Source organism: Vicia villosa, unplaced genomic scaffold (assembly GCF_029867415.1).
Source record: "Vicia villosa cultivar HV-30 ecotype Madison, WI unplaced genomic scaffold, Vvil1.0 ctg.001098F_1_1, whole genome shotgun sequence".
Taxonomy (NCBI): domain Eukaryota; kingdom Viridiplantae; phylum Streptophyta; class Magnoliopsida; order Fabales; family Fabaceae; genus Vicia; species Vicia villosa.
In genome coordinates, this window is record NW_026705478.1 from 442961 (window position 1) to 458098 (window position 15138).

At 34.2% G+C, this 15138-nt stretch overlaps 2 protein-coding genes across 2 annotated transcripts in view; one reads left to right on the forward strand and one right to left on the reverse strand.

The window, feature by feature from the left end:
• The window catches only part of LOC131633225 (uncharacterized), a 34556-nt gene extending 27298 nt beyond the window's left edge, over positions 1 to 7258 (reverse strand). The window contains exons 1-3 of the mRNA XM_058903934.1: positions 6330 to 7258; positions 6117 to 6203; positions 5005 to 5290 (exon numbers count right to left, since the gene is read on the reverse strand). Of these exons, the coding sequence (XP_058759917.1) occupies positions 5005 to 5290; positions 6117 to 6203; positions 6330 to 7258 (1302 nt within the window). The remainder of the gene's footprint in view (positions 1 to 5004; positions 5291 to 6116; positions 6204 to 6329) is intronic.
• Positions 7259 to 9106: 1848 nt separating this feature from the next.
• LOC131633220 (protein COBRA-like) lies at positions 9107 to 9696 on the forward strand. Its single transcript, XM_058903932.1, has 2 exons — positions 9107 to 9551; positions 9653 to 9696. Exons 1-2 carry the CDS (start codon positions 9107 to 9109, stop codon positions 9694 to 9696), a joined length of 489 nt encoding a protein of 162 aa, XP_058759915.1.
• Positions 9697 to 15138: the final 5442 nt, after the last annotated feature.

Here is a 15138-nt window from a genome sequence, read left to right on the forward strand (position 1 = left end):
TAATCATTAGCAGCACAAACACATTTTAGACACAGAGAAGGTTCCTGTAGAGTACTACAGATATGTAGGGTGTTTAAACACTTCCCTATGTATAACCGACCCCCCGGACTCCAGAATTTCTAGTCTAGGTGAAATCCCCACACTTAGCAAACTCCTAGGGTTTAGTTGAGATCTTTTTTCCCCTTTTCTACTCGTAGGACAAATAAGAAAGTTCGTGTGATATCGTAGGAAGAACTGAAACAAAATTCCTCCCGCCACGGGCGCATTCTCCTTCCAAATTTCGCGTGAAGGGTCTAGCGTGCCGTCCTCCCAAGTGAAACGGGGAGGTAAAGAAAACGACCACCACAGATCCTAGATGTTAGGAATCTTTGACACACACGACATATGGTTTATCTGCCTTGTACAAAGCCCAAGGTTGTGGCTACTGAACAATGAAGGACTCACTGGGGAGACTCTATTATCTGCCTTGCACAATGCCCAAGGTTGAGGCTGACTATTAACAGGGGAGTTTTATTGTTTTGGTGCCTTGTATGAAGCCCAAGGTTGAGGCTAACTGTTTTTGTTGGGTTTTGACTCTACTGAAGGATTTATTTATTAAAAGACTGATTTTTTGGAAGCTAACCCTTTCTAGGGATTTTGACTCAGCTGGAGAAATTGTCTGTTAAAAGACTGATTTTTGTCATGTTTTTGGAGGCTGACCCTTTCTAGGGGTTTTGACTCTTTTGGGGAAATTATCTCCTAAGGGAAATGAATCTTTGGTTTTTGAAGAAGTGATTTTGGAGGCTAACCCTTTCCAGGGGTTTTTCGTTAAAATGATTGGCAGAAAGATTATCTAGTGAGACTTCTTGTTTAAAGCCCAAGATGAAGTCTGACTCTTGCTGAGGATAAGCAAACATGGATCCTAGACTCTACTAAGGAAATTGATGAAGATAAGGGTGACAGAGACTGTCCATGTCTCTCATTCCAAAAGGTGTACTCAATATAAAATTGAGACAAACTTAACTTGTTTAAAGTCTGGTCTAAATTGGAAGAAACTCACCAGGGTATGTTAAAAGGTGACTAAAGACCTGTTCCTATGTTTATAAGAAACCTGATGGGTCCTTGTATACAAGCTCAAGAGGAAGCTGGAAATGCTTCTAAGAAGCCTGTGGGTCCTTGTACAAAGCCCAAGAGGAGGCTAATCGAGGGTCCATGTTATAGCACAAGAGAAAGCTATGTAGTTTTGAACTTATTTTGGCTCTAAGCAAATGGGTAAGAGGTTTCACCGGGAATAATTCCTCTTTGGGTGGATGTGTCCTATTTTTGGATTCTAATGTTTTTGCCAAGATGTTGTTTCACCGGGAATAATTCATCTTGGGGGTTTGAACTACAGATCTCTAATTAGGAAAGAGCCTTCACCGGGAAGACATTCTCAATCCTAGGTCATATTCCTATAATATATATATATATATAGTTTAACTGTCCTAGGGTTTACACTCAAACGTAGTTCTAATATATATATAAACAGTTCTATATTTGATAATAATTTAAATAAAGACTGTAAATTGAAAGCTTGTAAAGCCTAACCTGGATGGAGTGGAGGCCTTTGAAGAAGTATGTACAAAGCCTTACCAGTAATTGATGGATAACAGCTGAATATATAGGATAAACAGTTAATGGTTTTTTGAAAACAGAAGAAGTGAAGATGGACATAGGTCACATAGGTATCTGAAGAGTTTCACCGGGAATAATGCCCTTCAAATACCAGAAGAATGTTTTTGAAAAAAACAGGAAGAAGATTTTGAAAATACAGTTTTGAAAACAAGCTAAGAAGAGAAGAAGGTGTTGGGACTTACACTCTATTAGAGGCCCATTTGAAAATGATTTACTGTTATAAAAAACAGTTGGAAAGAAAAGATTGAAATGATATAAGGTTTTGTCGTTTGGAAACCTTAGTCGTCTGTTTAATCGGAGATTGAAAACAGTTTTGCAAATTGACAAAAGTCAACTTAATCAAGGTAAAGATAAAATCTATACCTAATTAAGACCTAAATGATTAGGGTTTTATCATAAAATTATTTACAAGATAATTAGGTTAAAACAAAAATGAAAATATATATTTAAAGTATTTAAGAAAACACTTAAAACATACTATTTTAAACCTAATTAAAATATATGAAATAAATAATATTTTTATGATTTTTTTGATTATTCATGAAATAGGTATATTAGATAACAAGTGTGTGAAAAATGAAGTGAAAATGATTTAATTTGATAGGTGGATTAATTGTGTGAAGTTGTGAGAAAAATGAAGGAAATTAGTGGTAAAAATAATGTTTTGGTCTCACCATGGTTTGAACCCACGCCCTTTATGTTACCAGTCCCAAAACAACACCACTGAGCCAACGCGCGCTTGGTGACAATGTAATGGTTTCGTTGCAATACATATGTTATTCAAGTGTATAGAAGCAAAAAAAAGAAAATAAAATCAAAAGGTCTGGGGCGAGGGGGATTCGAACCCCAGACCTTGGGCACGCGCAACACACAAACACTCTTTACCACTGGGCTATCACGTTTTAGTCGTTTATGAAACAACTACCATTCAATATAAAATAAACTTTAGCCTTGAATTTGAATTTTGCGCGCCACCACCATTGTCATCTTCAACCTCAAGCTTTCAGATTTTTGAAATTCTGAACTCTCTCAACTCTCAACCATTTGCAAAGATGTAAAGACCAAACTTGCTCTAAATTCACTCACGATTCCAGATATGTAACTAATATGAATTTATGTTAACTATATCTACTGAATTATCTAAAATACGTGAAGAACCCTAAATTTTGAAATTCAAATTAAATTGCTATACTGAAGTATAAATGACTGATGATAGAGGGTTTTTAATCCTCTGATGATGCTGAATGAAATGGTATTGAGTTTTAACCAAAAAGGTACATGAATTAAAGAGGTGGAGTTGAGAAACTTACCTCTGAAAATGAAGATCGTGAGGATGTTAGAGAGCACCTGGGTTTGTATGAATGATCCTAAAAGCTTCCTTGGGACCCAGTGATGCTAACTGGATGGTTGTTGTGGCCTCAAACCTTCTGAATTGCTCTACTCGACTCCCTCGATTTGAGCTTCAAGTGAACATGGAAGATGATGAATCTGCAGTTACAGATGAGCTGCGACCATCTGAATAGCTTCACTACACCCTAAGGAATGTGCCTGGATGCTTGACCTTTCTTGGAACCTCCTGAATTGCTCTGTGGTCCTCCAACTGCAAGTGCTCCAAAGTGAAAGCAACAATGGTGTTCCTCCACTTACAGAAGTGATCCAGGTGCTTGGATCACCTCAAATGAACCCCTTTGAGATGTTAGAATGCTTACTTTCCAAAGATAAGCTCTGGTTTGAAGAAAACGATTCTTCTTGCCAAAGAACTTTGAAAAACCAATAAGCAAGAGGAGAGAAAGAGAAAGCAAGGAATATGGTTGCTTTGGTGTGTTTCTGAATGAGAAAGAGCTCTCTATTTATAGGCAAATGGTTCAGTACTGATTGAGAGAGTGAGCTTGCTTAGTGAGGTTGATTTGGTTTCTTGGCTATGAAGGAATTCAAAAAATATCCAAAATGCAATGATGAGAATTTTGATTCCATTTGATCAATCCCCTAGCCCTCGATTTTGCTTGATCTCAGGGGACAATTCTGAGACAGAAATGAGCTCTAATTGGTTGGTGAGAAGATTCCTTGGGTGATTCATCAATTTGCCATAAATTCCCAAATGTAATCATTACATAATCACATGTTCTTGTTTTGGGAATCTTCCTCAATTCTTATGCTATGGTGAAAATGAATGCATGGCATGTTTTCAGATGTGTTATGGGTCGTGTAGCATCCATAAGTGAGGTCATGTGCACAAAATTTCAAAGTTAAAAAATGAGGCATGACCTATAATTTCACTTCATGAGGCCAACTTTGAACAAGCATAACTCCTAGATCAAAATGAATTTGGAGAAGGTTGAGCACAATTTGGAAAGCCCTAAAAATCTACTTCAAATCATTAGTTTGGGGTTTCTTCAGAATCATTTGGGAAAATTGTGAAAAATGAGCTCAAAGTTGGATGAAAACTAGGTTAAAACACTTAGAAAAATTTCTAAGTTTTTATAACCTAAAGCTTCAAAATTCCAAATCTCTTAAATAGTTGATCTTTTGAAAAAAGTTCCTATGTAAGATGTTGTTTTATTTTTCAAGATCTACAACTTTCATGTTGGAAGTTTTTTGAGTTGTGTAGGTGAAATTTTGAGTTCCCACAATGCCCTAAAAAACCCTAATTCCCAACTTTTTGCTCCTTGATGATTCTTCTTGAATTTCTTTGGTCAAATGACTTTAATATCCATATATTGATGATATTGATCTTTGAAAGTCATGGTTTGACCAAAAATCTTAAAATTCAAAGGTGATCCCATACAGTTGACTTTTTCCAAATAAAGTGAGATTTTGGACTTTTGTATGGAATTAAGATCTTCTCCTCAAATGAGTGATGTAAATGGGTTATATTGAGGTAGTAGAGGTTCTTGAATCATGTCTTGAGTTTTGGATCCATGCCCTGATTAAAAGTCAACTATCCAGGTGAATTAGGTTAAAAACCCTAATTGTCGACCAGATGAAATTGGTGACTGTGGATCTTGAATTGAGGTGTGATGTCCAGTGGATCTTATTGTATGGATCACTTGAAGATTATTGAAGTCTTTAATAGATGTCTTGGAGCTTTTTAGGGTTTCCCAAAGGTGGTCCCTGATTTCAGTCCTTGATAGGCTCAAAAACCCTAGTCTGGTGACCTGAGTAAACCTGTACTCAGATGACTGGGTGTCTAATCAATCATAGGTGAATATAAAATGCCAGATGAGTTTTCTTGTCTTTGAACATCCTTGATCAAATGCCAGATGAAGAAGTGACTGCTCTGGGTACTTGCTTTGACCTGAGGAAAATCCTGAAGATATGTCATCTCAGGGGGGTCAAAAATTAGGGTATGACAGCTGCATCAACTCGCTGGGTGAAGTAGTTATCACTACTTGAAAGGTCCCCAACGATTCGAAGGAAAACATTTTTTTTCATCCGGTACCGACGACGAAACATTGCATCGTCATATGTAGGCTCATTGGCAAAGTAGTCGTCAATTAGTCTTTGGTTTGCCGCTGCATGATCTCTATTGAGATATTTTCTACTATGAGGTGCATTATCTTCCGATATTTTGTTTCTACGCTCTCTAAATCGATTGACTATATAATTTTCTTCAATTTCACGATTTTGATTGTAGGCTGCGATATCAAAATTATATTGTGATGGATCCATTTTTTTGTGATATTGGAGGTAGATTGGATGGGATTTGGGATATTGGTACATAAATGGATGTATGAGTCCCTATATATAAATGGATGTGGGTGGTGGACCACTGACGGATTTGAAATAATTTATTGTATAGAGTTAATTATCAAATAAGGAATAGATTCGAATTGGGTGGTGGACCACTGACGGATTCGAAATAATTTATTGTATAGAGTTAATTATCAGATAAGGAATAGATTCGAATTGGGTGGTGGACCACTGACGGATTCGAAATAATTTATTGTATAGAGTTAATTATCAGATAAGGAATAGATTCGAATTGGGTGGTGGACCACTGACGGATTCGAAATAATTTATTGTATAAAGTTAATTATCAGATAAGGAATAGATTCGAATTGGGTGGTGGACCACTGACGGATTCGAAATAATTTATTGTATAGAGTTAATTATCAGATAAGGAATAGATTCGAATTGGGTGGTGGACCACTGACGGATGAGAAATAATTCATTGTATAGAGTTAATTATCAGATAAGGAATAATTAAAGTAAACACTACACTGGCATATTGAAACAACAATAATTAAAGCAAACACTACACTGGCATATTGAAACAACAATAATTAAAGCAAACACTACACTGGCATATTGAAATAACAATAATTAAAGCAAACACAACACTGGCATATTGAAACAACAATAATTAAAGCAAACACAACACTGGCATATTGAAACAACAATAATTAAAGCAAACACAACACTGACAAATACTTCATTGAAATTAATTATCAAACAGTTCTGCCTCCAACTTTTTCAACAGCTGGTTCTTCCGGTCATCTAGATGCTCTTCAGAAGTTAGCTTTAGATACATCTTCATTTTCTTGGTTTTAGTCTTTTCCAAGGCTATATTGTTAGCCTGCTGTTGCATCAAGGCTATGTTGTCCAATCGTTCAAGCTCTTTCGTCTTGAATTCTTTGTATTCAGCCCATTCTTTGTCCACCACCTCCGAGGCATATTCCTTGCTTTTCTTTTTACCCTTTTTTTTAGCTGTCTCCCTTCCTATAGGACGAGCACTGGATTCTACAGTGTTTGAGCCACATGCATCACTCTCGCGAGATCTCTTAGATCCACTACTTCCTGAGCCAATATTTCCTCCTACTTGACTACCATAACGTGGTTGATCACGGAGAGCGTGCCATTCTTCCATTAAAGTGAATCTAACATTCTTCCCACATGCATATAATTCCTGCGCTTTTGCCAAAACATCATTCTCCGACCAACCACTTCCTTGCATACGCTTAGCGCCATCATAAGCGCCAATCCATTTACCCAACACTTTGTTCATATAATTAAAACGGTTTCGGCATGCAGGTCCATCACGCGGAGGATCGAATGAGCAATGCTCATTACAATACTCAGCAATTTTACCCCAATATGTTTCACCTTTCTGGTTTCTCCCAACAACACTACTTGTTCCAAATTTAATCCACCCACTAATTAGCACCAAATTTTGTTCAATGTTCCATGCTGGTTGCTGAGTTTTCCTGCTCTTAGGAGTTGAATCCTCTGAATTCGGACCGACTTCATTAGAAACTATCATGCCACCAATAGTTAGTTGTGTTGAAAACTCGGGAAATTCAGGTACACCACCACTTGGAAAATTTGCATTCGCCATTGTCACATAACCATTAAACGGGGGTGTTTGAGATGGATTTCTCGGCATAGATCCATAATATGTTTGAAAGTTTGGAACAGAGGATGACTGGTTGAAATTTGGTGGAAAACCAAAATTAGGTATGTTTTGAGGATGTTGGTTGGAAAATTGATTTGGATTTTGATAATAGTTGGGATTTTGATAATTGTTGGGATTTGGAAAATTGTTGGGATTTTGGTTAAATCGAAAATTAGCAGAATTTTGAGTGTTAAAATGATTATTGGGATCCATTTCACTAAAAAAAGACACTTAACTTCAAAATAAACACTAATAATAAAATTAAGATAGTGAAAAACTTGGTTTTTTTTGTGTCCAAATCAAATGAACCAAGTCTCTATTTATAGAGAAAAAAAATCATGAATTTTGGTAAAAAAAAAAAAAACTAATTTGCAACGAAATAATTGAGTTCAAAGTATTAAATGGATAAAAATCTGGTCAGCCAATCAAGCACAGTCACGTGGCTGCACTTATCCCTTTTCTCTTTCTCTCTCCGCGTGGATTAAAACCCACTCTCACACCCAGCGAGTGGGCTACACGCGCCTGGCCCAGACCAATGAGGCACTGCCACGTCATGCCCTCGGTCAGATTAAATGGTGTTGAGTTTTCTCAACATCTCTCTCCTCCAACACACACTCAACACTACATTACACACCCCATTGCACATGATTTTGTGGTGTTGACTTTAAATAACTCTACCATTGCACATGGTCTAATAAATACAGTGATTTGAACTTGAGCTACCTTATCACTTCAATCACAAAATCTGCACCCAGAAATGAACTCAATCTGCTTATCTACAGTTGGATCTCGTGCTAGCTTTGTAGCTTTTCTCTTTCTACTATTCTCTTGCTCAACATTCACTTCCACAGGTTTTTTCTACTTCTTGATTCTAACTTCTCTAATTCTAGTTCAACTATGTAGTTAGTACATAGAGCAAATTGGTCTGAAATTTACTGATAATTTGAAAGTGGTTGTTGATTTGCAGGAGCTTATGACCGGTTAGATCCAAATGGAAATATCACACTCAAATGGGATATCATGAGTTGGACTGCAGATGGTTATGTTGTAAATCTCCAGAACTTCCTTATTTACGATAAAATGCAAGCACCAACATTCAACACTATGTAATATGATTTGCTTTTGCTTGAGTTTCATAGGCTGTTGTTACAATGTACTAGGGGTGCTCAAAACCAAACCAACCCAATAGAAAACCGCAAACCAAACCAAACCAAACCGAAACCGCAAAAAAACCGCATTTGGTTCGGATTAGTTTGGGTCATTTTTTAACAAAACCGCACGGTTCGGTTCGGTTTGCGGTTTGTATTTTGTAAACCGAACCAAACCGAATCAAACCGCATTATGTTACAACCTAAATTTTACTTAACTCACATCCAACCCAAAATTAAACCTATTATACATTAGCCTTATGGTTACGAACAATTTTCTCATCCTTACACATATAATTTCAGTCTCGATCTTCTCAAATCTCTAATAACATTATTTCACCTTCTTTGCCACATACATCTTCCCTCTTCTTCTATAATCTTTACTCTCCTATATTCTTTCTTTTTCACCTTCTCATTTTTATGTAAATGTTCCGTATTCCAGTTTCATTTTTATCGCACATCTTCTTCTCTAATCTCTCAACACTTTTTCTTTTTCTTTTTCACCTTCACTAATCTTTCGTCTCTTCTATTTTTTTTGTTTCATTATAATAATTTTTATATTGTTTTATGCTATTATTTTATATTTAATATTCCACTTTTGTCTTATTTAATTTTTACATATTAAATGAAAAATCGTTGTCAAAATATGACGAGTTTTGTTATTATTTGTTAGTGTATGAATGTCTAAATATAAAATTATGTTGTCATATATATGTGTATGTATGGCTCAATAAAATATTTGTAAAAAACCGAACCAACCAAACCGAACCAAACCGCATTAGTTTGGTTTGGTTTGGTTCGGATTTTTTTTAAAAGCCAACCGAACCAAACCAAACCGCAGTATTTTTTCTCTTGCAGTTCGGATGATTTTTTTCGTCAAAACCGCCCAAACCGCACCGCGAGCACCCCTACAATGTACAACTATCAACGATATCGCGGTATTCAAAAGCCGGGATGGACATTAGGATGGACATGGGCTAAAAAGGAAATAATCTGGAACATGTTGGGAAGCCAAACAACCGAACAAGGAGATTGTTCGAAGTTCAAAGCCGGAATTCCGCATTGTTGTAAGAAGGATCCAACCGTGGTTGATTTGTTTCCAGGAACACCTTACAACCAACAGGTTGCAAATTGTTGCAAAGGCGGTGTGTTGAGTTCATGGGCTCAGAATCCACGCAATGCTGTAAGTTCTTTTCAGGCTAGTGTTGGTTCTGCTGGAACAACCAATGGAACAGTTGCACTTCCAAGAAATTTCACCTTGAGAGCATCTGGTCCTGGTTATACTTGTGGTCCTGCAAAAATTGTCAAACCGACTCAATTTATTACGAGTGACAAGAGGAGAGTCATACAAGCCTTGAGTAAGTTATCTATGCCTTGTATATTATTCAGAAGAGTTATTTATGAGTATGGAAACCAAATTTGAGGTTCTATTTAACATGATATGTATATTTTATGGCAGTGACATGGAATGTTATCTACAATTATTCTCATAGACTTCAATGAAGACTTAGAGTATGAAGCATCAAATATAGAAGTTGTTGATCACGAGATTTCTCAAAATCCTTCTACAAAAGTACTACTGAACTCCGTCTTTTCAAGCACTCAAGAAAACTGAAAACTATGTCAGCTATTCAAGCAAGTTGTCTTCCTGACAAAGCATGCTATTGATTAAAGAGTGACAAGGAGTAGTAGTCTTGTTCAATGTTTAATTTTCTTGTTTTGTGTGTTTCATTTTACTGTTTTTATCAATTATCACTTTGTTGTAATCAAACCTTTCTTTCTGTTTTAATTATAAGTTGTTTGCTTCCAAGTTAATAACAAGTGTGATCTATATGTTGTTATTAAGATATCGTAAATATTTATGTGCGTTTAGTGGTGAATATAGGGGAAGTTTTAGTCGTTTTTTGCACCCATCGATGAGGAACCAAAAATATCTCAAAATTTAGCTAACAACAAAAGGTTGAAATTACTTCATTGGTAATAATGTGATTTCATGTGTTTCGATGTTTTGCTGTATTTTTAGATATTTTTAATTTATAATTTTATCATATTTGGTTTCTCTAACAATTATTCTTGATTCTCTCTTAGGTTAAAGTGATTCACAATCATAAATTAAATATTTAAAGCAAGATTTTTAGACAAGTTTGATTCGAGTCACTACTTTGCTTTACTCAAATAATGAGTATATCATAGGGTACGTTTGATTTGTAAAATATGAAGCATTGGACAGAACAGTACTAGACAGTACAGAACAGTACAAGACAATTTTTGTATTGTACTGTGTTTGATGGTTAATGCACTGGACAATTTTTTCTCGATTTTGCTTGATATGTCTATACACCAGACAAAATGATATAGTTTTTGCTATAATAATATTTATTGATATAAAAAATATACTATTTATGAATTAAAATATTAAATAATAAAGGGAAAAATTTGTTTTACTCTACTTTGTTTAATATATTTATGCAACAGATGAAATAATATAATTTTTTATATAATATTTTTTATTGATATAAAAATATTGATATTTATGAATCAAAATATTAAATAATTAGAAGAGAAGAAAAATAATAAATAGATGCTTTTTCTTACTTTGTTTGATATGTATATTTTATGGCAGTGACATGGAATGTTATCTGCACTTATTCTCATAGACTTCAATGAAGACTTAGAGTATGAACATCAAATATGGAAGCATTGATTATGAGATTTCTCTAAATCCTTTTATAGAAGCACTACTGACTTCCGTTTTTCAAGCACTCTAGAAAATCCAAAAACTCTCCGTCAGCTATACAAGCAAGTTTGTCTTACTGACAAAGCATGCTATTGATTATAAAGATAAAGAGTAACTCGGAATGCCTTGTGATATTGATGATTAGTGACATGGAGTAACTGTCTCGTTCAATGTTTAATTTTCTTGTTTCGTGTGTTTCATTTTACTGTTTTTATGGCTTTATTGTAATAAAACCTCTCTTTCCGTTTTAATTATAAGTGTTTTGCTTCCAAGTTAAATAACAAGTGTGGTCTATATGTTGTTATTAAGACATCTTCAATATATATGTTCTTTAAGGGGGTGAATATAGGGGAAGTTTCAGTAGTTTTTTCCGGCTATTGACGAGGAATCAAAATATCTCAAAATTTAGCAAACAATAAAAGGTTGATGTATATATATATATATATATATATATATATATATATATATATATATATATATATATATATATATATATATATATATATATATATATATATATATATATATATATATATATATATATATATATATATATATATATATAGAGGAGGGTTATATTGACTCCAAGAGTAAGTTATAATAACTTACTCTACATCTTGACCATTATTTCTTTTCAATCTAATGGTTAAAAATAATAAGTCATTAAATGTGGAAAGAGAAAACTATTCCTTATTATTTGTAAGCATTAGATTGAAAAGAATTAATGGTCAAGATGTGGAGTAAGTTATTATAACTTACTATTGGAGTCAATATAACCCTCCTATATATATATATATATATATATATATATATATATATATATATATATATATATATATATATATATATATATATATATATATATATATATATATATATATATATATATATATATATATATATATATATATATATATATATATATATATATATATATATATATATATATATATATATATATATATATATATATATATATATATATATATATATATATGGAGTATATCAAGTGAGAGCATTTTTAAATGAGAGATGAGAGGAATAAATATCAACCATTGGATTCATCAAGAGAGAGAAGGTAAAAGTCACATTAATGCATTAATCTTCTCTCTCTTGATGAATTCAATGGTTGATATTTCTTTCTCTCATTTTAAAATGCTCTCACTTGATATGCTCCCTATATATATATATATATATATATATATATATATATATATATATATATATATATATATATATATATATATATATATATATATATATATATATATATATATATATATATATATATATATATATATATATATATATATATATATATATATATAATGTTAAAACTATTTGTATATAGAATAGTCTCACATCGACTATATCATGTAATTAGTCGTAATTTATCTCTCTCTATATATAATAAAGTCTCAGTAGTGCTTTACAAAACACACGGTTTATTCAAATGTCTGTGGGTCTCTCGTATTTTAACATGTACCCAGAGCCTACTGAGAGACAACCCTTTAACCGTGATTTACCTGGTTGATGCACTGTCTTCTAGTGAGAATTTTTTGGCAAACCGTGTCATAACTCCGGTTTTCCTTTTATACACTGACGTGACTCATTCTAGTATCAGTTTTCGAAATTCTCCGGTCACCATCGCACTGTCGTCGCCTTTTCTACTGTTTTTGGGGCCTTCTAACAAACTAACCCTACCGCGAGAAACGCCTCCTCCGATCCGATCGATCCCGAGGATTTTTCCACCGCCCCACTCGCCACCGTGCAACTGTTCCAGATCCGGTCTCAGATTTTATTTTCCATTCACGAAAAACTATGATCCAGTTCATACAGAGCCTTTTTCACCCAGTTCGCATGATAGTTTCTCTTTTCAGATATTCACGAGTACTCCTCAAAACTTTACGCCTGACGGACGCTCGTGAAAATCAGACAGAGTCGCCACTAATATATTTATCCCATCGAGGGAAAGGAATATCAGAAAACCTGGAAGAAGGAAAGGATAAGAGAAGGTCTTGCGACCAAAGATCGGGTAAGGAAGTCGGTTACGCGAGGGAAAGGTACTAGCACCCCTCACGTCTGTGGTACTCCACAGTATCCACCTATTTTTGTTTCTATCTAAAGGGTGTGTTAACTAGAGCTTAATTTCTAAGGAGGAAAATGAAAGGAGTATAAACAATACGAGAGGAATAAAGTTTTTTAAATGGTTGTGCTCGCTTAGGTCCCGCAACCTAATGCCTACGTATCCCCTTATGAGGAATCAGAGCGTCGTAGTTCGGCTCAAATTTTTTAGTTTGTTCTTGTGTTTTTTAGTGGACGAAGTTACATTCGCATTCTAGCATTAGGATAGCAGCTCTTTGAGTGGAGTCTTATGCGTTACATGTCTGCGATCGAAAGGAAGCAACGTGTCCGATTAGGAGAGTCACACAAGCCTTGAGTAAGTTATCTATGCCTGGTATATTATTCAGAAGAGTTATTTATGAATATGGAAACCAAATTTGAGGTTCTTTTTAACATGATATGTATATTTTATGGTAGTGACATGGAATGTTATCTGCAATTATTCTCATAGACTTCAATGAAGACTTAGAGTATGAAGCATCAAATATAGAAGTTGTTGATCATGAGATTTCTCAAAATCATTCTACAAAAGTACTACTGAACTTCGTTTTTTCAAGCACTCAAGAAAACTCAAAACTATGTCAGCTATTCAAGCAAGTTGTCTTCCTGACAAAGCATGCTATTGATTAAAGAGTGACAAGGAGTAGTAGTCTTGTTCAATGTTTAATTTTCTTATTTTGTGTGTTTCATTTTACTATTTTTATCAATTATAACTTTGTTGTAATCAAACCTTTCTTTCTGTTTTAATTATAAGTTGTTTGCTTCCAAGTTAATAACAAGTGTGATCTATATGTTGTTATTAAGATATCGTAAATATTTATGCGCATTAAGTGGTGAATATAGGGGAAGTTTTAGTCGTTTTTTGCACCCATCGACGAGGAACCAAAAATATCTCATAATTTAGCTAACAACATAAGGTTGAAATTACTTCATCAGCAATAGTGTGATTTTATGTGTTTTGGTGTTTTGCTGTATTTTTAGATATTTTTAATTTATTATTTTATCGTATTTGGTTTCTCTCACAATTATCCTTATTCTCTCTTAGGTTGAAATCATTCACAATCACAACTTAAATATTTAAAGTAAGATTTTTATAAATTCGATTCACTACTTTGCTTTACTCAAATAATGAGTAAATCATAATTTTGGCTTTTGACGCTAAAAGACACTATTCGATTCAAGGTCTTGACTGACTTGAGTTAAAAGGAACCTTGACTTGAGTCATAATTTTGTTTGACTGAAATCATAAATGAACTCAAATATTGAAATTTCATTTAGGATATGTAACTTAAATATTTATGCGCGTTAGGTGGTGAATATAGGGGAAGCTTTAGCCGTTTTGTGCGCCGATCGGTGAGGAACCAAAATATTTCAAAATTTAGCAAACAACAAAAGGTTGATGTTGATATTTGTAAAACTGTGTCATAACTTCGGTTTGCCTTCTATACACTATCGTGACTCATTTCAGCATTAGTTTTTGAAATTATCTGGTCACCATCGAGTGCCTCACATACACATTTATTAGTGATCAGCAAAATGTATGATTCATATTCTTTTACACTTTGCATTTACACTTTGCATTTACATTTTGGATTTACATTTTGCTTATACACCTTGCTTATACACTTTGCATAGGGATTATTGCCTGCAATGGATGAGCTTCTGCCTAGAGTAGAACAAAGATTTTGTGTCAGACATTTATACAACAACTTTAGGAAGAGGTGTCCTGGAAAAAAACTTAAGGAAATTATATGGAAAGCTGCCAAGTCTACTTATTACCAGGCTTGGGAAAGGGAGATAAAGGTAATGAAGGATGTGAATATGGAAGCATACAAGCACATGATGGGCACCCCTCCAAGATTTTGGAGTAGATCATACTTCAAGACACATAACAAGTGTGATGCTGTTCTGAATAATATGTCAGAGGCATTCAATAGTGTCATCTTGGATTCTAGGTCCAAACCATTGATAACCATGGTAGAGGAAATCAAAACATATATGATGGAGAGGTGGGCTACAAACATGTTGAGGTTTGAAAAGCTAGCAGATGAAGAGGCGCTACCAAACATTAGAAGGAAGATTGA